The sequence below is a fragment of the Rhizopus delemar genome, genomic scaffold, assembly GCF_000149305.1.
Source record: "Rhizopus delemar RA 99-880 supercont3.9 genomic scaffold, whole genome shotgun sequence".
Taxonomy (NCBI): domain Eukaryota; kingdom Fungi; phylum Mucoromycota; class Mucoromycetes; order Mucorales; family Rhizopodaceae; genus Rhizopus; species Rhizopus delemar.
This window is the reverse complement of record NW_027137835.1, coordinates 414,582-441,685: the sequence shown is the minus strand read 5'-3', so window position 1 is coordinate 441,685 and position 27,104 is coordinate 414,582. Positions and strand designations below refer to the sequence as shown.

Sequence of the window (27,104 nt, the reverse complement as noted above, 5' to 3'; positions counted from 1 at the left end):
CAGTAAAAATATTATTTTGAGTAAGTTGTCCTTTATTATAATTTTTTCTGTTATATTCAGTTTATTGAAGCCAAAGGAGCTTATTTGTTTTGTTGCTAAAGAATAATAAATCCAATAATTGTTTTAATCATTTACATGAATTAAATAATCCAATTTGCAAAAACAATACAAAAAAAATAAAAAAAACGCGTTTGCAAATGCTCTGAAATGACGTCGTTATAACTTACAAGTGTTTCAAAAAGTACAAAAAACTTCCGATTGTACTTCTTCTTCTTCTTCATGTAATCCTGCTACGAAATTCTTACGGCTCATAGTTATTTTTCACTATTCTAAACACTTGCTAACAATTAAATTGTTATTATTTATCTTGTACCTTAATCTTATTACAGTGGGTCAAAATACCTCACAAACGTATGATGATTTTTACTTATTTTTGATGTAATTCCATGAGAAATTGGCTCAATCATTTCCAATTTGAAATATAAGGTCATCCATATGTACGCTACTGTGTACCAAAATTTTAAGCTCAGATCATTAGCTGAGATCTATTAGGAGACAGATACTTAACCTCGGTCTATTTGTGAGGTATTTTGACTTTATTAATATCTAGTTAATCCGCCCTTTTCAGCAATGACAGCTTGTATTCTTTCTGGCATACTGTCAATATACTTCAAGCATTGATCCTTAGTAAAGGAATTCCACTCTTTTTCCACTCTCTGCCACAGTTCGTGCATGCTTTTTGCTCTATTTTCGTACATACTTAGCTTCAGCTTAAGATAGTGCCATATACAGTGAGCGACAAAACTGTCCCAATGTTTGTAATTTTCTCTTTTATGGCTTGTAGCGTTATGGTTAGCATATTAACCTATGGCTTGTTGTATATCATCCGATAGCCAACATCATGCAAAAGTAAACAACATAAAGCAAAGGCCGATTAAAGTACCGCAAATGGAGATAGAGGGAATCGAAAACAAGCGGTGCATTGGAACAGTTTTGTCGCATTTTCAAAAAAATATAAAATATGATAAAATATCGACCCACAAGTTGTATAGATGTACCATACTGCTTATGATAGTGCACCATACGTCTCTAAGTCTATATTTACTCATTGCTGGAGCTTTAAACTCCTACTAATTTATTACTCGCCCATTATATCCCAACATGAAACAAGCCTCTCAAGAAACAGTTGTTCAAGCAATTTCTTTACTTAAACAAGGTAGCTCGGCCCGGGAAGTGGAAAGTTCTGCTGGTTTAAGTAAAAGTACGGTTGGGAGACTCCGAAAATCCCATTGCTTTGGACTTCGTAAGCCAAAAGGCGGCCGACGCAAGATTTTATCTATGGTTGATGAACGTTATTGTGTGCGTCAAGTGACCAAAACACGCAGGTCTAGTGCAGCAAAGGTGGCTAAAGAGCTAGAAAAGGATATTGGAAGGAAAGTAATTGCTGTGACTGTGCACAGAACCCTCCGTAAGGCCGGTCTTGGTGCAATTGAGAAGCCGAAGACGGCTTTGCTTAGTGCAAAAAATATCTGCAAGAGGCTTTCTTGGTGCATGGCTCACAAGGACTGGACTGTAGATGACTGGAAACGTGTTATTTGGTCAGACGAGACGAAAATAAATAGATTTAACTCGGATGGACGCACCTGGGCTTGGATCCGGTCAAGGGAAAGCTTGAAATCGCATCATGTCAAGATGACTGTTAAGCATGGTGGAGGCAGTATTATGCTGTGGAGCGCCATTACCTATGCTGGAGTCGGTTGGATGTGCAAGATCAATGGCAATATGGATAAAGCATTGTACAAAGAGATTTTGGAAGATGAATTGGAGCGTACTACCGAGTTTAACATCGATAAATTAGAATTGGAACGTCAGCAGGTGATTTTTTAACATGAGAATGATACTAAGCATTCGATCAAATTAGTAGAAAATATCTTAAACAGCAGCTCTACAACATCCTGGAGTGGCCTGCACACTCTCTGACTTCAATCCAACTGAGAATATGTGACTATTGTTAAATAGACGGCTGAATGATTATGAAAAAGCACCAAAAGGCATGAATGAATTAGACGAACGAGTAACTAAAGTTTAGTATGACTTAATGAAGTCGGAAAAGTGTCAAAAGGTCATAAAAACAATGTCTAAGCGTATAAAACAATGTATAAAGAATAAAGGACGTTGGACTGACTATTAATATCAAATAAATAAACCACTTTATATTTTTTTGAAAATGCGACAAAACTGTCCCAATGCACCGCTTGTTTTCGATTCCCTCTATCTCCATTTGCGGTACTTTAATCGGCCTTTGCTTTATGTTGTTTACTTTTGCATGATGTTGGCTATCGGATGATATACAACAAGCCATAGGTTAATATGATAGCTATAACGCTACAAGCCATAAAAGAGAAAATTACAACACATTGGGACAGTTTTGTCGCTCACTGTATGCTCGATTGGATTCAAATCAGGACTTTGGGATGGCCAGTCATCAATATAACACATGCTGTTATCTTCCATATACTGTTTTATAGACTTTGATCGGTGTTTTGAGTCGTTGTCATGCTGAAAAATGGATGATTTCCAATCTAGGCCATAGTACCCGAGCGTGTCTTTAAGGCTTGTGCCAAGGATTTCTTGGTATACAGTGGGTGGAAAAATGGTTCCAATGTTTTTGATTTGCAACTTTAAAGCTTTATATCTTTGGAACTACAAATGGTAACGGCTCACAAAAACATGCATTTTGTAGCGCATTTACAGCTAATATTACTGAAAAAAAATTTTGCTTGTATTGTTACACAATCGGGAAAAAATTAAGATTAAATACAAAAACCAACATTGGAACCATTTTTCCACTATGTGCATTATTTTATTAATATCTTGTATGACCGCCTTTCGCAGCAATTACAGCTCTACAACGATCTGGCATACTATCTATGTATCTCCTACAGTCTTCTGCTGTAAAAGTAGACCATTCTTTTTCAACACGATTCCATAATTCATGCACACCTTTTGCCCTAGTATCATAGGCACTTAACTTGAGCTTAAGGTGGTGCCAGATGTGCTCTATTGGGTTTAGATCTGGACTTTGTGAAGGCCAGTTGAAGGTATGATCACACTTGAAGTTGTTGTCCTTGAACCATTGCTTAGCTAGCTTAGACGTATGTTTAGGATCGTTATCCTGCTGAAAATAGATGTCTTGAGGATGGTAACCGTAGTACTCAAGGCTGTCCATAAGGGTTGTACCAAGTATTCCGACGTAATCAGAAGCCTTCATTGTGCCTTCACTAATCCAGCATGCATAACCAGGTCCGTCATAGGTAATACAACCCCATACCATAATGCTACCACCCCCTCCTTTAACTGTTAAGTCGAGATGATGGGGTTGAAGTTTATCATCAGGTCGACTCCAAAAGTACTTGCAACCATCTGAGCCATAAACATTGACTTTTGTTTCATCACTGAATACCATACGTCTCCAGTCGTCGCTTGTCCAGTTTTTATGCTCTTCCGCCCATGCTAGTCGTCTTGCTTTCTGAACCTTAGTCAATAAAGGCTTTTTTACCTTTATTTTAGCATGGAAGTTCATGCTTTTCATAACCTTAATGGTGCCCGAATAACTGATAGTGTGGCCAGTGCATACTAGATACTTATGAACAGCCTTCGCAGTCTTGAGGGTACCATTAATAATCTGCTTACGTATATAAGACTTGGTGGTAACACTTAAAACAGCCTTTCTACTAGGGTTTGCTGTTACTCTACCAGGAGAAAACTTGTTGGCATATCTGCTTAAGGTGGATTTTTTTAAGTTTGGAATACGTTCCATTATCACTGAATATGGCTTGTTCTGTAAAACCAACGATTTGATGTTTTCTTGCTTGTTTTTAGAGAGAGCGCGAACCATATGTGTAGTGGTACCTTAAAGCTTCGATATATAAAGAAAGAAAAGGAAAAAAAAATGTTTGACGGGGGATAAATTAATTTTATAAGTCAAATAGGCTTTTTCGGCGATAGTCGGAATATTATGACTCATAATTAGCCAAAAAACTCCGGCGGAAGCTCCACCAATTAACAAATAAACTTATCTACAGTTGTAGTGGAAAAATGATTCCAATGTTGGTTTTTGTATTTAATCTTAATTTTTTCCCGATTGTGTAACAATACAAGCAAAATTTTTTTTCAGTAATATTAGCTGTAAATGCGCTACAAAATGCATGTTTTTGTGAGCCGTTACCATTTGTAGTTCCAAAGATATAAAGCTTTAAAGTTGCAAATCAAAAACATTGGAACCATTTTTCCACCCACTGTACCTCTGAATTCATGGTGCCATCATATATCTGACATGCATACCCGGGTCCCTCACTGGTTATACAGCCCCACAACATGATACCACCACCACCATGCTTCACTGTAACTTCAATGTGATGAGGCTGAAGACGGTCTCCTTTACGCTTCCAGTAGTATTTACAGCCATCCGAGCCCCAAATATTAATTTTGGTTTCATCCGAAAAGATGACACGTCGCCAGTCGTGAATGGTCCAATACTGATGCTTTTTAGCCCAAGCTAATCGAGCTTTCTTGTGCTGTGCAGTGAGTAAAGGCTTCTTCTTTTTTATCTCGGCAAAAATCTCCACAGAATGCAAAACGTTAATAGCGGATTGGTACGACATAGAATAGCCCAACTCTTCCAACTTCAGGTGGACCTCCTTGGCAGTCCTTAATGAGCCGTTTAGAACCTCTCGCTTGATTAGACGACGAGTGATGTCGCTTACAAGGCGTTGTTTGCCGCCTTTCTTGCGAATCCGGTTAGGCATCCACTTATTTGCATAGTTGATAACGGTGTTTTGATGCACTCCAAACCGTTTTGCAATAACATCAGTCGATACATCATGCTCTAGTGCTGATTTGATGTCCATTTGAGTTTCGTATGGTAAGGATTTGGGCATTTTTGCAGACGGATGGATGATGCAGTAGACGGAAATTTACTTACGGATTAGCGAAAGAAAGAATAATCAATTCTTTTCCAAAGTTTAAATTTTATGTTCCGGGGTGACTGCGCTATCCGGGAAATATCTAAAACTTGCCGGAACATTGTTTGGAATGATCTATGGCGAAGAAAAGAAATAATTGATGGAAGTCAAAATACCTCACAAATAGACCGCCTCCAGTTCATAGTTGCTTATTCGCTCAGTTTTCAATTTCCGTCGTCGGAATCTTATAACAACATACACAACGTATTGGATAACATTTGTGCAAAATTTGAGAAAGATACAAAAATTATTGAGTAATCCAGAAGACTACCACATCAAAAAGTGCTGAGGTTTGTGAGGTATTTTGACCCACTGTATTTGCCTCTTTCCACCAAAATTGCTTTTTTATCCTGAATTATAATTATACCATGGTCGATTAATACATGGCTCTGTGAAAGTGTAAAAGTAAATAGTTATGATAAAGAAACGTCTGCTTACTTCTGATTCTAGTGATTTATAGAAGAAACTTGATTAACATGCATTTACAATTATTTAACAAGACTTAGCTTCATTTAAGGTAAATAGTGATTGTTTATTGATACATTGTGTCTAATGTATGTCTATAGAATATGAACTACTGTTTAATTAGCCCTGAGCTTCATGAAATATTTAGTAGAAAAAAATCTCTATATGGTAGGAAAAAAACATACAAGTTGAGTACTCATAATGAAAAAATCGTATTTTGATTAGTATATTGGACATAAGGTTGTAAGTTCTTTTAAAAGCAACGTAAAACTGTAGAGATGATGGAAGGTGTCAAACAGCATATCATTTTGCAGTGTAACTTGTTAATAGATACAAAAACTAAAGCTTTGTTTAAAAACTCTTAAAACGATTCTTTTTTATTACTGCTACAAAAGGTATAAAAATAGTTTCTTTTAAAAAGTTTTAAGTATAGTAACATATGAATAGAATTTATTTGAGTTATAGTCAAAGAGTGGTTGATATGAATACAGCAATATACACTACCTCAAAAAATTGTTCAATTTGAACCGCCTTTTACACATTTTGTACTAAACCTGCTTCGCGTAATCTCCAATCAGCGCTCAACATAAAACATTATGAAGCACTGCTTCTCAGCTATTTACTACACTGTAAGCATATCACGTGCTATGCGTGTAGGCTGGAAAATATCCAATCAAAAATCAAAATCAAAATGAACAATTTTTTGGGTTTTTGTCGACATTTTTTATTTTATTAGCTAATAATTAATCTCACAGCCCTTTTCTTTCAAAACAAGTTGTAATCTTTGCGGCATGCTGCATACTAACTGCACGCAATATTCCTTTGTAATTTCATTGTACCAAATATCTGCAACCCGTTCAAATAATTCTTTCATACTTAAGGGTGCAGTTTCATAAGCATAGAGCCGGACTTTCAAGTAATCCCATAAATTCTCCATAGGATTTAAGTCAGGTGAATATGCTGGCCAATCCAGTAGCTGTACCTTGTTATTTACAAACCATTTCTGTGTTAATCTGGATGTATGCTTTGGATCGTTATCATGTTGAAATATAATGTCATCCTTTGACATATCGTATTCTTCTAGTGAAGGGAGCATATCCTCCGTCATAATTTTGCAATACAGCTCTGAATCTAAACTTCCGAGTACTTGAGTGATATACCCAACTCCGTTCACTGTCAAACAGCTCCAAAGTAGTATACTACCGCCTCCATGCTTATAAGTTTGGTTAGCGTTGTGATCCTGCAGAGGCCTTCCTTCTTGTACCCAAGTTCATTGTTTACCATCTGAACCCAAACGACTGATTTTTGTTTCGTCACTAAGGACTACTCCTTTCCAGCCTTCCTCTGTCCAATCTTTATACTTCTTGGCAAACTGAAGGCGTGCCTTTTTGGCAGAATGCGTTAAAGGAAGAGCTGTTGGTTTTCGTCGAAATTGAAATTTGGAGCTTTTAAGAAGGTTTCGCACGGTCTGGCTGCAAATATCCAAACCTAAGCCCCTTAAGTCTCTGGCAGCGTGCTCTGCGGTCTTGTACACACCAGTATTGAACCTGCGCAATACAAGGCGCGCGTCGTATATGTTAAGTTTCTTAGGTTAATCTGCTTGCAATACGGAGTGATGGTCTACTTCTTTCGCAATGTTCGAAATAGACCCTTTAGAAGCATGTAACTCGTTGCTAATAACATCGTACGACTTTCCTCTTCTTAAAGCGGAAATAATTGCATTTCGTTGGGTCTATGAAATTTCGCGATTTACCATTACTTGAAATGTCCAGATGGAGCAATGAGAGATTACAATGGAAAAACAAAAAAACCAAAAATCGACCAGGGCTGCCTTGTAATAGCAGAAGCAGTCACATGTAAAAATTATGATAACATTCACGAGTTAGTCCTATGTCATCTGGGAACATAGGCGTAAATTTAGTTCATGTTCAAAAAAACCCAAAAAATTGTTCATTTTGATTTTGATTTTTGATTGGATATTTTCCAGCCTACACGCATAGCACGTGATATGCTTACAGTGTAGTAAATAGCTGAGAAGCAGTGCTTCATAATGTTTTATGTTGAGCGCTGATTGGAGATTACGCGAAGCAGGTTTAGTACAAAATGTGTAAAAGGCGGTTCAAATTGAACAATTTTTTGAGGTAGTGTAAGTTCCTTTTGTTTGTTCTTCATCCCTTTTCTTTGGTTGGCCAATTCTTTAGATACTGTATCGTGGACTTTAGTTTTCTTCTCGCTTCGACTAACTCTATAGTCTTGTTCACTTTCATCATTTCTTAAACGTTTATCAGCAGCATAGGTTTCAATTGGCTGTTTATTAAAAACCGAAGGTGATTTCATAACTAAATACAGTAGTTACAAAAACTATTGCAACGATTTGCAATTTTCAGGTAAATCGCTTCTCAGTTCATGTGAAATCGAGGTATCACGCTGTATTCCCCACAATGCATAAACTGGCCTCCGCTCTTTACTATACTAGATGATCAAATGTTATGGAAACAAAATGATGGATGTACGCGATTTCAAGTTTCGCTTTTTTGAAACTTTCTTTATTCGAAAACTGGATCGCGCCATTTGAGATGCAAAGTTCTCTATATTCCTAGGGCTAACCTTGTTCATTTTGGTTTATGCCAATTACCCTGAGAGTATGCTTTGAGATTATTATTCAAACAGCTTCAAGTTCGTTCAATTTAATTCATCTTTTTATTGTTTATGCATTCACGTCTTATTCGTATAATCTGCTAACACTCACACCCTACAGCAAGCAAGCCAACATTAGATTAGCTGTTTTTGAAAGTAGATCATTCACAGAAATTATAGGTATTTTTGGAATACATTCATCAATAGTAGACCGTTACGTAAAGAAGTTTTTAAAGAGTGGTACAGCATGCAAAGGCGTCCATCCTGTGGTTCCTCCTGTATCAACTAGGAAGTACATCGGATTATTGGTGCTCAAAGGAGATATACAGACAGCTAGAGGCATGTTCCTCAGGCTAATGGAGCTGGGACTCTCTATGTCTTATATCACTGCAGTAAACATCCTGAAAAAAAAGAATGTCCATGCAAAGCTACAGAAAAAGCAGCTACTTTTAACATTTAAGCATATTTAAAATAACTTGGCGTAGGCAAAAGGATATAAGGATTGGAGTGTTGATCGATGAAGATAAATAGTATTTTCCAATGAAACAAAATATAGTATTTGGGTCACCAATGGCGTCAAATACTATTGAACAAGGTCAAGCAACATATTGCGACCATATCACCTCGACCTTACAGTGAAGCATGGCGGGCCTAATTTAACCCTATGGGGACGCATATCTTTATGAGGCCCTGGATATGCATATCAAGCTTGCGGTTGGATATTGAATTTGGAAGTACATCAACATATTGTTGGCATAAACTACCTGTATACATCGAAGTGCTTCAAATGGCACAAAACACAGATTTACTTTCGACGGGACATTGAGCCTAAACATACATCTCGATCGACAACTATATGATGAAAAGAACATAGGGTACGCTATGTTAATACAGCTTATCACAAATTCCAAATTTAAACGCTGTGGAGCACGTATGACATTCACTTATGTTGCTACTGAGTGCGTTTAAGACACATGCGACAAGTCTGGACCGTTAGCGACAAAAATTATACTTAAAATGAAATATATTTAGCAAATATATTTGCCAAAGGTACCTCAACAGCATGCTAACAAGAATAGATGCAGCTATTAAAGCAAAAGGTGGCATACACGTTTTGAAGTTAAATAATACAATTAATGAAATATGGCTATTTTTAAAAATGTGATATTAATTGGACAATATCTCCATGACTAGCAAAGGAAAGCCATAAGCCGTGATGTCTCATAAGAGCCAAGATGCAGTTTTACAAATGACTATAATCTTACATTGATACAGTGGGTGAAAAAACTCTAAAAACGTCGGATATTTTTTCAGTTTTTAGCCTCTGTGAGCATACACAGCGACTTGGATCATGCAAAAACTTTATGACATACTTGTTGTACTGTCTATTACATATCATGAAAGTTTTAAGCTCAGATTATTATTTAACAGTCCGCAAAAGCGATAGAAGTGTTGTGGGTTTATTTTTAGAGTTTTTTCCCTTTACTTTTATTATATTATAGATGACTTAATACCGAGTAGAACCACCTTTGGCATCGATTACTGCCTTAATACGTGCAGGCATAGTGTCAATATACCTTCTGCAAACTTCTTTATCAAAGGAATTCCATTCCTTTTCAACTCTTTCCCACAATTCATGGACACCTTTAGCTTTCTTGTCATATAACGATAGCTTCAACTTCAAATGATGCCAAAGATGCTCAATAGGATTAAGATCAGGACTTTGAGCTGGCCAGTCGTCAATGTAGTTCACCCCATTAGCTTGTAACCATTGGACGGCTGACTTGGAACGATGCTTTGGGTCACCATCGTGCTGAAAATACGCAGTAGACCAATCCATATTATAGTATTCCATTGTTTCCCGAAGTGTTGTGTCCAATATATGTTGGTAAAGATCCGAGTTTATAGTTCCATCGTATATCTGACAGGCGTATCCGGGTCCCTCATACGTCATGCACCCCCACATCATCAAACTACCGCCCCCATGCTTAACAGTTACGTCAATATGATGAGGTTTAAGAGGGTCCCCTGGTCTTGACCAATAGTACTTACACTCGTCAGAGCCCCAAATGCTCACTTTTGTTTTATCAGAGAATACTACGCGTCGCCAGTCATTCGTAGTCCAGTTTTGGTGCTTCTTGGCCCATACTAGCCGTCTCTTCATGTGCTTTGCGGTTAACAAAGGCTTTTTGACCTTAATCGCAGCAAAGAAGTTCATCGATTTCAACACATTTATAGCGGTTTTACACTACCTCAAAAAATTGTTCATTTTGAACCGCCTTTTACACATTTCGTACTGAATCTGCTTCGCATAATCCCCAACCAGCGCTCAGCACAAACCATTATGAAACACTGCTTCTCAGCTATTTACTACACTGTAAGCATATCACGTGCTATGCGTAAATGCTGGAAAATATCCAATCAAAAATCAAAATCAAAATGAACAATTTTTTGGGTTTTTGTCGACATTTTTTATTTTATTAGCTAATAATTAATCTCACCGCCCTTTTCTTTTAAAACAAGTTGTAGTCTTTGCGGCATGCTGCATACGAACTGCTCGCAGTATTTCTTTGTAATTTCATTGTACCAAATATCTGCAACCCGTTCAAATAGTTCTTTCATACTTAAGAGTGCAGTTTCATAAGCATACAGCCGGACTTTTAAGTAATTCCATAAATTCTCTATAGGATTTAAGTCGGGTGAATATGCTGTCCAATCCAGTAGCTGCACCTTGTTATCTACGAACCATTTTTGTGTTAGTCTAGATGTATGCTTTGGATTGTTATCATGTTGAAGTATAATGTCATCCTTTGACATATCGTATTCTTCTAATGAAGAGAGCATATCCTCCGTCATAATATTGCAATACAGCTCTGAATCTAAACCTCCGAGCACTTGAGTGATATATCCAACTCCGTTTGCTGTCAAATAGCTCCAAAGTAGTGTACTACCGCCTCCATGCTCATAAGTTTGGTTGGCGTTGTGATCCTGCAGAGGCCTTCCTTCTTGTACTCAAGTCCATTGTTTACCATCTGAACCCAAGCGATTGATTTTTGTTTCGTCGCTAAAGACTACTCCTTTCCAGGCTTCCTCTGTCCAACCTATATGCTTCTTGGCAAACTGAAGGAGCGCCTTTTGGGAAGAATGCGTTAAAGGAAGAGCTGTTGGTTTTCGTCGAAATTGAAATTTGGAGCTTTTAAGAAGGTTTCGCACGGTCTGGCTGCAAATATCCGAGCCTAAGCCCCTTAAGTCTCTGGCAGCATGCTCTGCGGACTTGTACATACCAGCATTGAACCTACGCAATACAAGGCGCGCGTCGTACGTGTTAAGTTTCTTGGGTCGACCTGCTTGCAATACGGAGTGATGGTCTGCTTCTTTCGCAATGTTCGAAATAGACCCTTTAGAAACATGTGACTCGTTGCTGATAGCATCGTACGACTTTCCTCTTCTTAAAGCAGAAATAATTGCATTTCGTTGGGTTTCTGAAATTTCGCAATTTACCATTACTTGAAATGTCGAGATGGAGCAATGAGAGATTACAATGGGAAAGCAAAAAAAACCAAAATCGACCAGGGCTGCCTTGGAATAGCAGAAGTAGCCACGGGTAAAAATTATGATAGCAGTCACGAGTTAGTCCTATGTTATTTGGGAACATAGGCGTAAATTTAGTTCATATTCAAAAAAACCCAAAAAATTGTTCATTTTGATTTTGATTTTTGATTGGATATTTTCCAGCATTTACGCATAGCACGTGATATGCTTACAGTGTAGTAAATAGCTGAGAAGCAGTGTTTCATAATGGTTTGTGCTGAGCGCTGATTGGGGATTATGCGAAGCAGATTCAGTACGAAATGTGTAAAAGGCGGTTCAAAATGAACAATTTTTTGAGGTAGTGTATATGATATGTAATATCCAAGCTCCATGAGCTTGCCATGTACTTCCCTTGCAGTCTTGAGTTGGCCTTGTAAAACTTGAAGTTTGATGAACCTCTTCGTCTGAGCGGACACAACCATAGGTCTACCACCAAGTCGACGCTGTCGGTTTGGGAAAAACTTGTTCGCATAGTTATTAACTGTTGCATACGTAACCCTAAAACGGTTCGCAACCTCCATGGAGTCTTTTCCAGCAAGTATAGCGGACTTTATATCGTTTTTGATGTCAGCAGAGAGAGATTTAGGCATGATTGAGGTGTTTAAGATATTTAAAAATTAAATGGAAAAAATTACGAAAAAAAGAGAAAAGCGACTCCTTTTATTCTTTTGTGGCCTTTATGAGTCATAATAAATCATTAAAAGTCCAAAGAGTCTGTCTGTCGGTCCGTGTATCCGACATTTATGGAAGTGAAAAAACTCTAAAAATAAACCAGTCTTTTTCTAGCAGTTGTTTTTGGATGAATAACCACCATCTGAGATTGAAAATTTGTCATACTATTTTTTATTTTTAGTGCTACATATATGCAAAATTTCAAGACGATACACCAATTTGGTAGAACATAACAATCAAAAACGCTGATAACGTCATAACGTTTTTAGAGTTTTTTCACCTACTGTAAAAGATAAACTTACTTCATTGTACATTCAGCCGTCATAGTTCTTTCAGCGATGTAAGCAAGAGTTGGCATGTTGTTAGCAGCGTTAGAAGACATCGGAGATTGATAAAATTGATAAAAGGATGAAGGAAAGAAAAAAAAAATGGTAGGCCTTTTTATACTTTTTTTACACGTTTTGTTATCTGTCCGAAATCAGCCGATAAATAGTGTGATGATTGGATTTTGTAAGGTTTTTGTAGTATAAATACAGTAGGCGAAAAAAGTGTTGCAACCTTTCCAGAAATCACACTTTTCAGCTTAATCTCCTTACCTAGACCAGTCTGTGCCTACAAATTCATATGGTGTTTAGACTAGTGTCGTGGCTGCTACATACTTCAATTTCCCTCTCCTGTTTAAAGTACAGCTGGAAAAACTTGATTGGATATGTTGCGGATTCACAATTTTCTATATTCAAAAAACGACTACTTATCATTCTGATTAAAAACCAACCAACTTCTCTAAGGAAACCGGTTCTATGTCATTCTCAGCTAGAAATGTGTTACCCTTTATATTATTCTGATGTAAATAGATGGATTGTTTTCATTAATTTTTCCGCACTTACAGTGGGTGGACTAATTGTCCCAGTGTTTCAACATTTTTTACTTTTGACTCCATAACTCAACCAATTCTTAGGCTAAGCGGCTAATTCTATGCTCATTAGAAAGGTCGCGGTCCGTACTACATAATATCAAAAACTCGGATTTCGGAGAGTACACAGTCTGAGTTAATCAGCAATAGAAAAAAAACGCCGCACTGGGACAATTTTTCCGCTACCCGCTTATTTTGCAATGCATTCTGAACATCGCTTTCTTATCAATCATAAATCACCGGAATTTGCATACCAACCTTATCTATGACAATCTATGACTCGTACCTTTAGTGTAAAGTATAAGTAGCTTTACGTTATCGGTTTTTTTTTTACAATATTCTTAGTCTCTATCTATACTGTACTTTCTCATCTTTATCTTGCCTCAAATGACTCGTACTATCAGCAAATCTGTTCAAAATCAAATCCAATTGCTCTTGGCTAGTAACATGGCATATGAACAAGTTATGGAACGCATTTCCGGATTGAAAAAATCCACTTTAGGTAGGTGCACCAACAAGTTCTTTCCAAACAGAATGAAGGCAGCCCCTGGTCGAAGAGCAACTATTGGTGAAACTACCTAATCATACATCCGTAGACAAGTAATAAAGGGTGAATTCAAGACAGCCAAAGCAGTACATCAATATCTGAATGGTTTGGGGTATACTATTGGTTATTCTGGGGACTTAAAACTTCTTAAAAGTATAAACTTCAGAGCTAAAATTAATGCCAAGAAGCCTCTGCTTAGTAAACAGCACAAGGAACGACGTTTAGCATGGGCTATGGCCCACAAAGTCTGAACAACCGATGATTGGAGGCGTATGGTGCTTAGTGATGAGACTAAAGTCAATGTTTTTGGATCAGACGGTTGCAAGTATTACTGGAGTCGACCAGACTATGCATTACAGCCTCATCACTGAGATCCTACAGTAAAAGGTGACCAAGGAAGTGTTATGGTATGGGGTTGTATCACTCACGATGGACCTGGGTATGCTTGCTGGATACATGATGGAACTATGAAAGCTGTAGATTATGTAAATATCTTAGAAACTACCCTTATGGACAGCTTAAAGTATTGTGGATACAATCCTGAGGATGTCTATTTTCAACAAGATAAAGATCCTAAGCACACTTCGAAGCTTGCTAAGCAATGGTTTGTGGATAATAACTTCAACAGTGAACATATCTATAGTTGGCCAGTCCAAATTCCCAATTTAAACCCTATTGAACACGTATGGCATCACCTTAAACTCAAACTGAGTGTATATGACACTAAGGCTAAAGGTGTACATGAGTTATGGGAAAAGATTGAAAAAGAATGGAATACTTTTATAGTGGACGAGTGTAGACGATATATAGATAGCATGCCTGTCCGTTGCAAAGCAGTTATTAAACCTAAAGGGGGACATACTCGCTATTAAATAAAGTTTATGTTCAAGCGGAAAAATTGTCCCAGTGCGGCGTTTTTTTTCTATTGCTGATTAACTCAGACTGTGTACTCTCCGAAATCCGAGTTTTTGATATTATGTAGTACGGACCGCGACCTTTCTAATGAGCATAGAATTAGCCGCTTAGCCTAAGAATTGGTTGAGTTATGGAGTCGAAAGTAAAAAACGTTGAAACACTGGGACAATTAGTCCACCCACTGTACATCAAAGATAGTGAAAGAATGGATCAACCAGCAGCCATTTGAAGCATTGGAATGGCCTCCTCAGTCCCCGGATTTAAATCCCATAGAGCATATGTGGGCTCATTTAAAGAGAGAGCTATTTCATAGCTATGAGGCACCACCAAGTAGAATGCATGAGCTATGGGAGCGTATACAGTGGCCGTCAAAACTGATCGCATGTTTTCATATTTTGCCTATACGCACTATCTTCTTCTTCATTTCTTAGTCTATAGCAATGAAATATAGTTCATTCGAAAGAGCAAACTCTGGGCAATGATATGGTAACACATACATTACAGTAGAGCCAGTATACTGGTAGTAATTGGCACTTAAAGTCAGGCGGTACATGCGACCAGTTTTGACGGCATTAATAAGTCAACATTTTTACACACTTTATTTAAAAAAATTAATATTTAGTCCAACGACCTTTTGCTTTAATAACTGCAGCACACCTTTTCGGCATACTTTCGATGTATTTTTGGCATTCTTCTTTGGAAATGGCATACCAGGTCTGACCTATACGCTCCCATAGCTCATGCATACTACTTGGTGGTGCCTCATAGCTATGAAATAGCTCTCTCTTTAAATGTGCCCACATATGCTCTATGGGATTTAGGTCTGGTGATTGAGGAGGCCATTCCAATGCTTCAAATGGCTGCTGGTCAATCCATTCTTTCACTACCTTCGATGTATGCTTCGGATCATTGTCCTGCTGAAACACCATTTTGGAGGAATCCAAGCCATAACTTTCCATTGTCTTGAGTAAATCATCTTTTAGGACCTCAAGGTAGCCTTCGCTATTCATACGATGACCAACATCAACTATCCATCCAACACCTTCCCATGTAATGCAGCTCCAGACCATGGTCTTGCCGCCTCCATGCTTGACGGTTTGCTGTACATGTCGCGAGTTCAATTCCTCATGGGGTAGTTTCCATGCATAAGCCTGTCCGTCGGATGCAAAACGATTTACTTTAGTCTCATCTGAGACTATGACTCGTTTCCAGTCGTCCATAGCCCAATGTTGGTGCGATTTGGCCCACTGAAGGCGTTTCACGATGTTTTGGCTGCGTAGCAAAGGTTTTTGAGACTTGACAAACGCTATAAAGCCAGCTTTTTTAAGAACATGGCGTACTGTACTATCACTTACAGATATTCCAAATTCTTCTTTTAGAGCTTTTTGGATCTTTACAGCGTTATTTTTTCTTCCTAAGGTGACTAATCTCCGGATGTAGTTCACCATGGGTTGGCTAATTAGAGATGGGCGACCACCTTCATCAACATTTCCACTCATCTTAAGAGATGAGCGGTACTTCTGGACAGTGGTACGACTAACGCCAACTTGTTTCGCTACTTTGCTGTTTGACTTCTTGGATCTCAGCAATGAGTAGATGTTGTTTACTTTGTCATTTGAAATTGCACGCATGTCGGATCTGCAATGGTATAATGTCTTAATGGAGTGCTGCAATTTAGCAAAAAAACACTTACATGTAAATAATAATAATACGATGAAAGAAGAAAGAGAGAGAAAAAATACAAAAAATCTAAAATTAAGCCTCATTTTTGTAACTATATTATGTTACTTATAAACGCCGTCAAAATTGGTCGCATGTACCGTCGGACTTTGATGGTCCATTATTACCAATACATCACCTCTATGGCGCTGTTTGTACTACCATGTAACTCTCCAGAGTTTGCTCTTTCGAATGGTGTATATATCATTGTAATAAGCCAAGAAATAAAGTAGAAGGTAGTCTGTATAGGCAAAATATGAAAACATGCGACCAATTTTGACGGCCACTGTAGGTCAGACCTGGTATGCCATTTCCAAAGAAGAATGCCAAAAATACATCGAAAGTATGCCAAAAAGGTGTGCTGCAGTCATTAAAGCAAAAGGTCGTTGGACTAAGTGTTGATTTTTTTAAATAAAGTGTGTAAAAATGTTGACTTATTAATGCCGTCAAAACTGGTCGCATGTACCGTCGGACTTTAAGTGCCAATTACTACCAGTATATTGGACCTACTGTAATGTCTGTGTTACCATATAATTGTCCAGAGTTTGCTCTTTCGAATGAACTATATTTCATTGCTATAGACTAAGAAATGAAGAAGAAGATAGTGCGTATAGGCAAAATATGAAAACATGCGACCAGTTTTGACGGCCACTGTACAAGGCTGGTACTTTGTCATGGTGAATAGGGTGAAAACAAAAGGGAGATTTCAATGGGAAATACAAAATAAGCATGGCTTTATGTGTTTCCCAAGAGCTACTAAAGCTCACTAATATACTGTAAAATCTGAAAGCAAACGGGAGAGATATGAGGAAAATTGAAGGAAGGCTAGACAAGTACTATATTTTTGGCGAAAATTGAAATATTCAAAAAATCACTAAAAATGACCTTATTCCTGAAGGATGTCCGGCACAGTTCCGGTTTACCTAGCATAATGCATATTTTAGACTGCCTTTCAGATGGTATATGCCACAAAAGTCGCAGACATATGGCGGAGATGCAATACTGATTTTCATTTTTGTGCACCAGTTTTGTCCGCTACTGTATATGAGGAAGTCTCGGAAGATGTTAGTGAAGACGAAATCATAATCAAGAAAAAGAACAGAAATTGTAAAGGCCGCAAGGAAGTAATGGTGAAAGAAAAGATAAGAAATCAAGCTAAAAAGGTTAAGCCTACTAAGGTTGGCAAGAATGAAGTAAAGGTAGAAGACGTGGACTGTAAGATATAAGAGCTTACGAAGAGTTTTCAAAACTTCACTCTATTTGTTGAAAACGGTGGTCTGGAACAATTCACTAAAAACAAGAACCAAGAATGCTTTAATTGCCAAGATTATGGTCATACTGCTCATCAATGTCAACAAGGCTGCAAGATCTGTAAAGATACCAAAGGACGTCATTCGTTTTGGAAATTCCTAGGTTATGTTGACAGACGTAACAAGGATACATACAGTAGTTACAAAAACTATTGCAACGCGAATTCAAATCTCGCACGGAGACCAACATCTCTCCAACGATTCAAAGTATCAATGTAAGATTATAGTCATTTGTAAAACTGCATCTTGGCTCTTATGAGACATCACGACTTATGGCTTTCCTTTGCTAGTCATGGAGATATTGTCCAATTAATATCACATTTTTAAAAATAGCCATATTTCATTAATTGTATTATTTAACTTCAAAACGTGTATGCCACCTTTTGCTTTAATAGCTGCATCTATTCTTGTTAGCATGCTGTTGAGGTACCTTTGGCAAATATATTTGCTAAATATATTTCATTTTAAGTATAATTTTTGTCGCTAACGGTCCAGACTTGTCGCATGTGTCTTAAACGCACTCAGTAGCAACATAAGTGAATGTCATACGTGCTCCACAGCGTTTAAATTTGGAATTTGTGATAAGCTGTATTAACATAGCGTACCCTATGTTCTTTTCATCATATAGTTGTCGATCGAGATGTATGTTTAGGCTCAATGTCCCGTCGAAAGTAAATCTGTGTTTTGTGCCATTTGAAGCACTTCGATGTATACAGGTAGTTTATGCCAACAATATGTTGATGTACTTCCAAATTCAATATCCAACCGCAAGCTTGATATGCATATCCAGGGCCTCATAAAGATATGCGTCCCCATAGGGTTAAATTAGGCCCGCCATGCTTCACTGTAAGGTCGAGGTGATATGGTCGCAATATGTTGCTTGACCTTGTTCAATAGTATTTGACGCCATTGGTGACCCAAATACTATATTTTGTTTCATTGGAAAATACTATTTATCTTCATCGATCAACACTCCAATCCTTATATCCTTTTGCCTACGCCAAGTTATTTTAAATATGCTTAAATGTTAAAAGTAGCTGCTTTTTCTGTAGCTTTGCATGGACATTCTTTTTTTTCAGGATGTTTACTGCAGTGATATAAGACATAGAGAGTCCCAGCTCCATTAGCCTGAGGAACATGCCTCTAGCTGTCTGTATATCTCCTTTGAGCACCAATAATCCGATGTACTTCCTAGTTGATACAGGAGGAACCACAGGATGGACGCCTTTGCATGCTGTACCACTCTTTAAAAACTTCTTTACGTAACGGTCTACTATTGATGAATGTATTCCAAAAATACCTATAATTTCTGTGAATGATCTACTTTCAAAAACAGCTAATCTAATGTTGGCTTGCTTGCTGTAGGGTGTGAGTGTTAGCAGATTATACGAATAAGACGTGAATGCATAAACAATAAAAAGATGAATTAAATTGAACGAACTTGAAGCTGTTTGAATAATAATCTCAAAGCATACTCTCAGGGTAATTGGCATAAACCAAAATGAACAAGGTTAGCCCTAGGAATATAGAGAACTTTGCATCTCAAATGGCGCGATCCAGTTTTCGAATAAAGAAAGTTTCAAAAAAGCGAAACTTGAAATCGCGTACATCCATCATTTTGTTTCCATAACATTTGATCATCTAGTATAGTAAAGAGCGGAGGCCAGTTTATGCATTGTGGGGAATACAGCGTGATACCTCGATTTCACATGAACTGAGAAGCGATTTACCTGAAAATTGCAAATCGTTGCAATAGTTTTTGTAACTACTGTATATGCCACAAAAGTCGCAGGCGTGTGGTGAAGATGTAACGTTAATTTTAAGTTTTGTGCACCAGTTTTGTCCGCTACTATATATGACGACGCTCTCTAATCCCACTTACAGTAAAAAAAAAAATACTTTATTGCTGACTGACTACCACCAACAGGAATTCAATAAGGTGTGCTTTCGATTGATGTATGATATGTCAGCTTATGCATCATTTTTGTGTTGATAATTCCCATTGGAGCAAAAATACAAAACACTTGTACAATTTTATGAGCCACTACATATCATATGCTCGACTTGAAAAATCTACAAAAGAAAGGAAGTTTATGTTATTCGAAAGCAATATAAATTGTGGCTCAATAATCATGCATTCATATTTCGTGTTTCCTTTTCGTCAGCTTTAATAATACCTTTCTAAGTACTAAGCTATTTCAATAATCTTTTTTTTTAAGAAAAAAATCCCCTTTGGTCAATGTTGATTTACCCAACATAATAAAAAAAAAAACAATAGACGACGAGACACGATAAAGAGATTGTTTTATTTTGTAAGAAAATTTATACTTTTCATACACGGATAACATTTCATGTCATGGATCACTAATTGATGAGTAATGACAAATAGATAATGGGTCTGCATTTTCCCATTGTTATATTTAATCATCACAAGCATTTTTCCATAGAATATCCGTATATGATTGACTGTGATTTAGTTTCTGGATTTGATATAATTCAACTGTACAGTGACGCAGCATTGTATCCCTAATGAAAATTATCCAAAACAATCTATAGCCTATCTATTGTATATATTTTACATATAGCTTATTAATGCTATTTGTATATCGAGTTATGAATGATAGATACATCAAATATGTTTGACGTTCCATTTCCCAGTTTCCAAGTACTGGTATGTGCATAGCTGTCAGTCTCGTTTTGCATTTTTTTTCACAGACTCTATTCGAATTATCCCACACCTGACAATTTGAGCAACGAGATAACTACATTCATAAAAAAAGTAGACTTCTTATAGGCTATAGATCCGAATTTTCCTCAGGATATATTTTTCTTTACGACCTTTTTTTCCAGTGATAAACAAGTGCAATTTTATTTGTCTTCTATAAAATACGATTTGCTCTAAAAAAAAAGTCTATAGGTCTTTCAATAGTTGTTTCGCTGATAAACCGTTCTCAACATCTTGGACATAATTTCCTGATCGCCTGTACCGTTCCTTTGATCCAACCAGAATCGAGTTTGACGGATTCGTTGTGATTGTCCGGATGCATAATATTGTCTGAGCACGTTGCGATCTACTGTCCAAGTAAGAAAGGAGCTATTGATGGGTCGTAATTCACGCAGTTGGACGGTCGTTTGCTGGCGTCGAGCGAGCAAATCCAATGTTTCAATCGTAATGATCGTTTCAGGTGTGATGGGTGCTTCCGATGCAATTGTTTGTTTTGGTTGGTGAAGGTAAATGTAGTTCACGTAAGGTGAAAGTAAAAAGGAAAGAGCCCCAGTTGAGCAGCCACTGGCTAAAAATGCTGTATATAATAGATGTGTTAATGTATAGCGTACCATGGACTCTTTAAAAAAATAAATATAAATATTCAACTGGAATGTTTTCTTACCTCCAAGGAACATGGTGTTTGATATGTCAGCTACTTGAGCTATAAAGAAAAAAAAATATTATGCCTTTTACTTTTTTCTTGAATGTCGTCTTTAATTACCTACAGGTTCTTGCCAAAAGTATAAAAGTGCTGGTGTTGACAAAGCAGAAATCTAAAATGAAGGATTGGTGAATAAATTTGAAATCAAGCTTATTGATGTTCTTACACTTAGTGTAGATAAGGAAAACATTTTCACAAGTTTAACAAGTCCTGAACTAGGAGAAGAATAAACCAGTTTCTTATTGTTGGAAATTGTTGAATAACATTTTACAAATGCTTTTCTACCAAAACCTGTCATTTTTCGAGAGAGAGAGAGAAAAAAAAAATTAAGCTTTCTTTTTAAGTTCCTTTGTTTTAGAAAATAACAATAAAAACAAATGAATTCGATTTCAACTGAACTTTTCTTTAATGAGGCCGAGTTTTCAATTCTTGTTCCAAACTACACAAAACAGCCTGAAGAAGAAGATGATCCATTTGCTATCCTTCAAGCCAAACCTCGTGAATTTGCATTCTACGGTATACACAATGGAGCATAATCACCAGAATAATAAAAGGCTAAGTTCTATTATTGACAGATGAACATTTGCAAGTTTATTTACTAGCCAGTATCCCCAAGCAAAAGTCAGGCACAGGTCCTGAGGTCAAAGAGGCCATTACATCCTTTTATAACCAACTTGAAATCACCTTGGATGCTACTTTTATAGATGCTGTTCCTCCTAGCTTACAACGTACTTCATCTATGAACAACGGAGGCATTCAGTCACTTCCTGGTTCACCTAAAACATTGCGCAAAGAAGTAGCCACACCCTTTTTTACACAAGCGTTTAATAGAAACAGCACGAAACATGTGGATATTCCTGTATTTGAGCACAATGACTCTGTCTGTTTTCTTTATTTGATGGTTGTTCCGATAGGTAAATAGCCACATAGAAAAGAGAAATGATAACAAAAAGATGTATAGTGTATGTAAAGACAAAATCAAGCCAACCTGTTTTATATATTAATTGTAATATACAATATCGACCGATCACACTGAAACGTACACAAGTCCAACAAGAAAACAATACAGACGATGAATATGATACAGATTTATTTGAATCGATCAATCTCTTAAGCGGTTTATCTGAAGGTTTGCTGTTGAAAAACGAATAGGGGGAAAGAAGAGTGTTGTTAATTGTTAAAATAGATCCTGCTTTTGCAAAGCAAGATCCAGTTCAAAGGTTTGTGATCGAAAACCAATCGAGACATGGCACTGGATCGTCCACGACGAGTCAACTCTCTGCCAATCCGCCCCTGTCACTCAAACGCAGTGTCAAGGAAACCTTGCCGATCCGGTCCGGTCTGATGGTCAAGCTGCGAACAACAAACGCGTCGGTAGCAGAAAAGATGGTGATGATGTCCATCGAACTGGAAAATCCAAACGAGACAAGCTCTCAGTTTGTGGTTGAAAAGATGGACGTGCAAGTCTCGAACGCAGTCGTCTCGGTCGCGTTCAATACCCCCATTCAATTTCCGATCGAGTTAGGTCGATCAGATCTGGTCGTGTTTGTGTATGATGTGACGCTGTTGGATGACGGGGTAGCCAAACCACCCACACAGCCCCAACGCATGTTTCCCTCCCGCCGTCCTCCTCCGCTTCCTCAACAGCAACCGATCCTAGCTGAGGATGGCAGGATGCAACCCCAGCGGGTGTCGATTCAGATCTACAGCGTCCCCGTCATCGCAGGCGTCCGTGCGGCTCCCATGCGATCTAAATGGAACACCATGTTGGACGTCTCGCGCCAGAGACGAGAAGACATGTCGCCCCTCGCAGAAAAACTCACAGCTCCCGTCACTGCGTTGGCACGTTCTCAATCCATGACGAACTCTCCTGGAACGCGATCGGTCGCTGGCAGTCCCGGTGACCATCAACAGGTCCAGAATGCATTAGAAGGCGTCTTTGGTGTCAAGAAAAATTCCACATTAAAGGATATCCATGCTAGACGTGCCCCCGAACGAGAAATTGCGGATGGCATCGTCGTCTCCTTTACGGTGCCAAACAAGATTGAGGTCGGCAAAAGGTTTTTGTTGCATGTCTTTATTGTCAATCGATCCAAACATACAAGACGATTTCAAGTGATGATACCCAATCGTAAGAGGTACCCTACAGAAAATTTTGGGATCAAGACCACTTTACCACCACTTCCTCTTGAACCTTTGCCTATAGATCCTTACATGAGTGAATCAGGTATTTATTTATTTTTAGAAGAAAGAGTTGTGCTTGTGTTCTTTTTATTTACCTCTTCTTCTTATCTAGAGTTCTTAAAACAATACTTTGATAATGAAACACATGAAGCTGATATCATTTGTCTAGAAAATAATATTAAATTAAGGTGAAATTAAACAAAAATAATAATAACAACAATGTTAAGACCATGAATATAGTCCTTTAGGGCCCTCTACTTCTCAAAGTGTAGATATTGAATTTATTGCGGTCAAAGAAAAACTACACACGATTGACCTTGTCCAACTGGTAGATCAAGATACTGGATTCGTGACTAATCTTCGTCACGTTCTCGAGATTTATGTAGAACCACAACACGAATAAAAATTATGCACTTTTTTAAATGGCCGCATCCAAGTGTACCTTTTTTTTTTTTATTCATGACTTTTCGAGATTTAATTGTAGAGAGGCTTGAAGTACGAAACAGACGAGAAGGCTTGTTTCATGACCTTATTGTAGCAAGTAAATTGTGCAGTCCATTGTAAATAAGCAAAACGTTAAACATGGTGTTTAATTAGATAACAAATTACTACAGCAAACGATTGAAACTAAACGAAATGAAAAACTGAAAAAAGAGGACACTAATTACGACGGGTAAGAATCGATTGACAAGGATCATCATCTCAACATTACCATGTGTAGAGCTTCTTCCAGAGTAGTAGAATTAGAAACAAGGATTAATAAATTAAGTGAAGAAAGAGTCGAATTGTACAAGACACAAAGTGAGAATGCTCAGCGACTCTTTCGCTTGAGTGAGCAATTAAGAGGAAGAGAAGAAAATGAAAAGAGGCTGTCAGAAGAGTATGTGTTATTTTTCGGTAAGAGAGCTTTTTCTTATATTCTTTACGTAGAACAATACAATTATCCGAACAAGTCAAGAGATTATCAGCCAAGTGTGAAGAGCAAGCTCACCTGTTAAGAGAGAAAGATAAAGGCATTCAGGCAAGTAAAATGGTTTTATGGAATGAAAATAACAAAGAGTAGGTTTTGCAAGATGAGTTTTCCGCTTTACATTTGGAAATAACGACAATGGAAGAAAAGAATAAGAAGCTTGTGGCTGAAAATAATGAACTGTTAAAGCGATGGATGGATATGAAGAATAAGGAAGCAGAGAAAATGAATGAAGCCACACAATTTTATGAACAGTAAGCATACCTTGTTTATGGAATATGCATTTATTCTTCTTTAGGGCACTTGAACAAGCAAGAAGTTCACCTCAACGTAAAAGAAATCAGCAAAAAGAATATCCGTCGATTGACATGATACCTTCCAAAGTGCTGCAGAAAATAGTAAGCAAATAGAAATTGACATGGATTGTATAAAAATAAATGCTCCCTTTTTTTTTGTATAGAATGGAAACGATGAAGAAGTACATTGTATAGCATCTTCAACCAAGGGATCATTATTTGCAACAGGAGGAGCGGATAAGAAGATTAGATTGTTTGATGCAAAGAATGGTCACTTGATGAGAGCATTAGGTGGAGCACTTCAGACGATTACTTCTGTCTCGTTTAATTCTACGGATGAATTGATACTTGGATCATGTACAGATTATGCAACAAGAGTATGGAGTTTATCTACTTTTAGATTGAAGGTAGTTATTTATTCATCATCATTTCAGATACTGACCATGATGATCAGCATACGTTGACTGGACATATTGGAAAAGTATATGCAGCAAAGTTCACTGGTGACTCTACTCGACTGGTATACATCACAATAGATTGAAACAAGTATTAATTTTTGTAGGTCTCGGGTAGTCATGATAGAACACTAAAAGTATGGGATTTACAAAGAGGATATAGTAAGTTGAAATTATTATTGATTATTGATTATTAACATAAATGATAGCCACTCGTACTATCTTTACATACTCTAGCTGTAATGATCTCTGTTTAATGGATGGAGATGGACAGACATTGATCAGTGGACATTTAGATAACAACATTCGATTTTGGGATACACGTACAGCGTCTGGTATAAGAGAATTAACAGATGTGCATATTGGACAGGTCACGTCTGTTAGTATGTCACCAGGTAAGAATGACTATCCTATCCTGTATGAATGCGTACTAAGAAAGATCAGATGGAGTATGTCTGCTAACTAATTCAAGAGATAATACTTTGAAGCTAATTGATGTTCGTATGTACAATGTATTAAAGACATTTCAGTAAGTTATCTTTCAATATACACGTCTACTTGCATACTAAGCATAAAACCTCATGAATGATAGGTCTCCATCTTATCAAAATGGACTTAATTGGTCAAGATCTTGTTTTAGGTAAAAAAGCAAAAAGTCTTTCTTGTTATTTCTAACGACTTTAAAGTCCTGATGGAAATCATATAGCAGCAGGATCCATAGGTACATATGATCATGTTCATTTTATAATATCAAACTAATCTAGATATTAGATGGTACCTTACATGTATGGAATGTAAATACTGGAAACCTTGAAAAAGCCATCAAAGGACACGAGTAAGTTTTCTAATTTATTGTTTTCGTTTTATATAAAAACATGTTATGTGTAGGTCTGTTATTTGTGGAGTATCTTGGGGTTCAACAGGAGAATACGTTTATTCTGCCGAAAAGAATAAAGTAGTCTGTATATGGGAGACAGCCAATGAATGAATTCACCAAGGTGTATTGGGTTTATCCGTAATACCATGAATTAATAAAGATTTTAAATATTTCCATCTTTCATGACACAGCCTGGCAGAGTGTCTTCCATTGTACTTTGACTCTAATTCATGCCATCCACCTGTATACAAGTGATGAAGTACATAGTCTAATAATATCATGTCATCCTCATGTGTCCATATTTCGTATCCTCTTATTGTTTGATCCATCTTTGAAGATTTCTTTGTTTGTGTCTGTGATAGAATATGAGTTTTATTCTAGTTTAATTAGCATTACTTACTTGGGTTTCATCTGAAGAAGAAGAGGATTGTTCATCATTGTTATTATTTTTCGCTTTCTTTCTTGTTTGTTGTATCTGTTCTTGTTCTTCTTCTGATTCAGAATCAATAATATTTCCATCTTCATCATATTCGACTATTGGTTTTTCTCTCACTTTATGATATTTAAGTATAAAAGTAGAATTAATTTTAATAAATTACCTCTTTTGGGTACTTGTTTGGGTATTGAAGGTGTTCCATTTTGTTGATAATTTAATAAAATATGACGAACAGCTGTTGTTGAAAGTCCTGAGATACGAGCTATTTTCCTTTCTGTTGCTCCTGCTTGATGAGCACCAATAATCATCCATCTCTTGGCTTCCTGTTCTGCTTCTTGTAGGTTATCAGTCATAAAAGGAAAAAATAAGATAAAATAAAATAAAAAAAAAAAGAAAGAGGGGAAAAGATCAGGTAACGTCATTTTCTTTTTTGCATTAATAAATTTAATTCAGCCAATTAAAACTCATTTCTCTCACGCTCTTATAAAAGATCATCTATATATTGGATAAGACCTCGTTTGTACTTTATACTCTTATTGAAGCATATTTAACAGACACTCATCCAACCTGTGCTCCTTTTCTCAATACTAAATCTGTATGTTAATTAAAAAAGTATTAAAAATGAAAAAGCTGAGCAATTTATCCAAAAAAAAAAGCTTGTTAAC

The 27,104-nt window shown here is 37.1% G+C and overlaps 11 protein-coding genes across 11 annotated transcripts; 5 read left to right on the top strand and 6 right to left on the bottom strand.

Annotated features, from left to right (window-relative positions):
• Nucleotides 1-1,338: 1,338 nt before the first annotated feature.
• Nucleotides 1,339-1,887, top strand: RO3G_11266 (uncharacterized protein; the record flags this gene model as incomplete). Its single annotated transcript, XM_067665850.1, has 1 exon — nucleotides 1,339-1,887. One exon carries the CDS (start codon nucleotides 1,339-1,341, stop codon nucleotides 1,885-1,887), a length of 549 nt encoding a protein of 182 aa, XP_067521951.1.
• Nucleotides 1,888-2,866: 979 nt separating this feature from the next.
• RO3G_11265 (uncharacterized protein) lies at nucleotides 2,867-3,898 on the bottom strand (the record flags this gene model as incomplete). Its single annotated transcript, XM_067665849.1, has 1 exon — nucleotides 2,867-3,898. One exon carries the CDS (start codon nucleotides 3,896-3,898, stop codon nucleotides 2,867-2,869), a length of 1,032 nt encoding a protein of 343 aa, XP_067521950.1.
• Nucleotides 3,899-4,268: 370 nt separating this feature from the next.
• On the bottom strand, nucleotides 4,269-4,940 carry RO3G_11264 (uncharacterized protein; the record flags this gene model as incomplete). The annotated part of the gene is made up of 1 exon (XM_067665848.1): nucleotides 4,269-4,940. The coding sequence occupies one exon, from the start codon at nucleotides 4,938-4,940 to the stop codon at nucleotides 4,269-4,271; it is 672 nt and encodes a 223-aa protein (XP_067521949.1).
• Nucleotides 4,941-9,633: 4,693 nt separating this feature from the next.
• On the bottom strand, nucleotides 9,634-9,981 carry RO3G_11263 (uncharacterized protein; the record flags this gene model as incomplete). The annotated part of the gene is made up of 1 exon (XM_067665847.1): nucleotides 9,634-9,981. One exon carries the CDS (start codon nucleotides 9,979-9,981, stop codon nucleotides 9,634-9,636), a length of 348 nt encoding a protein of 115 aa, XP_067521948.1.
• A 1,843-nt stretch (nucleotides 9,982-11,824) lies between these two features.
• Nucleotides 11,825-12,307, bottom strand: RO3G_11262 (uncharacterized protein; the record flags this gene model as incomplete). The annotated part of the gene is made up of 1 exon (XM_067665846.1): nucleotides 11,825-12,307. One exon carries the CDS (start codon nucleotides 12,305-12,307, stop codon nucleotides 11,825-11,827), a length of 483 nt encoding a protein of 160 aa, XP_067521947.1.
• Nucleotides 12,308-13,689: 1,382 nt separating this feature from the next.
• On the top strand, nucleotides 13,690-13,884 carry RO3G_11261 (uncharacterized protein; the record flags this gene model as incomplete). Its single annotated transcript, XM_067665845.1, has 1 exon — nucleotides 13,690-13,884. One exon carries the CDS (start codon nucleotides 13,690-13,692, stop codon nucleotides 13,882-13,884), a length of 195 nt encoding a protein of 64 aa, XP_067521946.1.
• A 1,736-nt stretch (nucleotides 13,885-15,620) lies between these two features.
• RO3G_11260 (uncharacterized protein) lies at nucleotides 15,621-15,731 on the top strand (the record flags this gene model as incomplete). The annotated part of the gene is made up of 1 exon (XM_067665844.1): nucleotides 15,621-15,731. The coding sequence occupies one exon, from the start codon at nucleotides 15,621-15,623 to the stop codon at nucleotides 15,729-15,731; it is 111 nt and encodes a 36-aa protein (XP_067521945.1).
• Nucleotides 15,732-20,715: 4,984 nt separating this feature from the next.
• RO3G_11259 (uncharacterized protein) lies at nucleotides 20,716-21,195 on the bottom strand (the record flags this gene model as incomplete). Its single annotated transcript, XM_067665843.1, has 2 exons — nucleotides 20,716-21,086; nucleotides 21,183-21,195. The coding sequence occupies 2 exons, from the start codon at nucleotides 21,193-21,195 to the stop codon at nucleotides 20,716-20,718; spliced, it is 384 nt and encodes a 127-aa protein (XP_067521944.1).
• Nucleotides 21,196-21,598: 403 nt separating this feature from the next.
• On the top strand, nucleotides 21,599-23,808 carry RO3G_11258 (uncharacterized protein; the record flags this gene model as incomplete). The annotated part of the gene is made up of 6 exons (XM_067665842.1): nucleotides 21,599-21,737; nucleotides 21,824-22,135; nucleotides 22,183-22,350; nucleotides 22,408-23,448; nucleotides 23,518-23,593; nucleotides 23,646-23,808. The coding sequence occupies 6 exons, from the start codon at nucleotides 21,599-21,601 to the stop codon at nucleotides 23,806-23,808; spliced, it is 1,899 nt and encodes a 632-aa protein (XP_067521943.1).
• A 705-nt stretch (nucleotides 23,809-24,513) lies between these two features.
• RO3G_11257 (uncharacterized protein) lies at nucleotides 24,514-26,114 on the top strand (the record flags this gene model as incomplete). The annotated part of the gene is made up of 9 exons (XM_067665841.1): nucleotides 24,514-24,629; nucleotides 24,674-24,773; nucleotides 24,836-25,028; nucleotides 25,106-25,191; nucleotides 25,234-25,288; nucleotides 25,336-25,521; nucleotides 25,719-25,766; nucleotides 25,898-25,961; nucleotides 26,015-26,114. 9 exons carry the CDS (start codon nucleotides 24,514-24,516, stop codon nucleotides 26,112-26,114), a joined length of 948 nt encoding a protein of 315 aa, XP_067521942.1.
• A 112-nt stretch (nucleotides 26,115-26,226) lies between these two features.
• RO3G_11256 (uncharacterized protein) lies at nucleotides 26,227-26,792 on the bottom strand (the record flags this gene model as incomplete). Its single annotated transcript, XM_067665840.1, has 3 exons — nucleotides 26,227-26,244; nucleotides 26,404-26,555; nucleotides 26,603-26,792. The coding sequence occupies 3 exons, from the start codon at nucleotides 26,790-26,792 to the stop codon at nucleotides 26,227-26,229; spliced, it is 360 nt and encodes a 119-aa protein (XP_067521941.1).
• Between the last annotated feature and the right edge of the window lie 312 nt (nucleotides 26,793-27,104).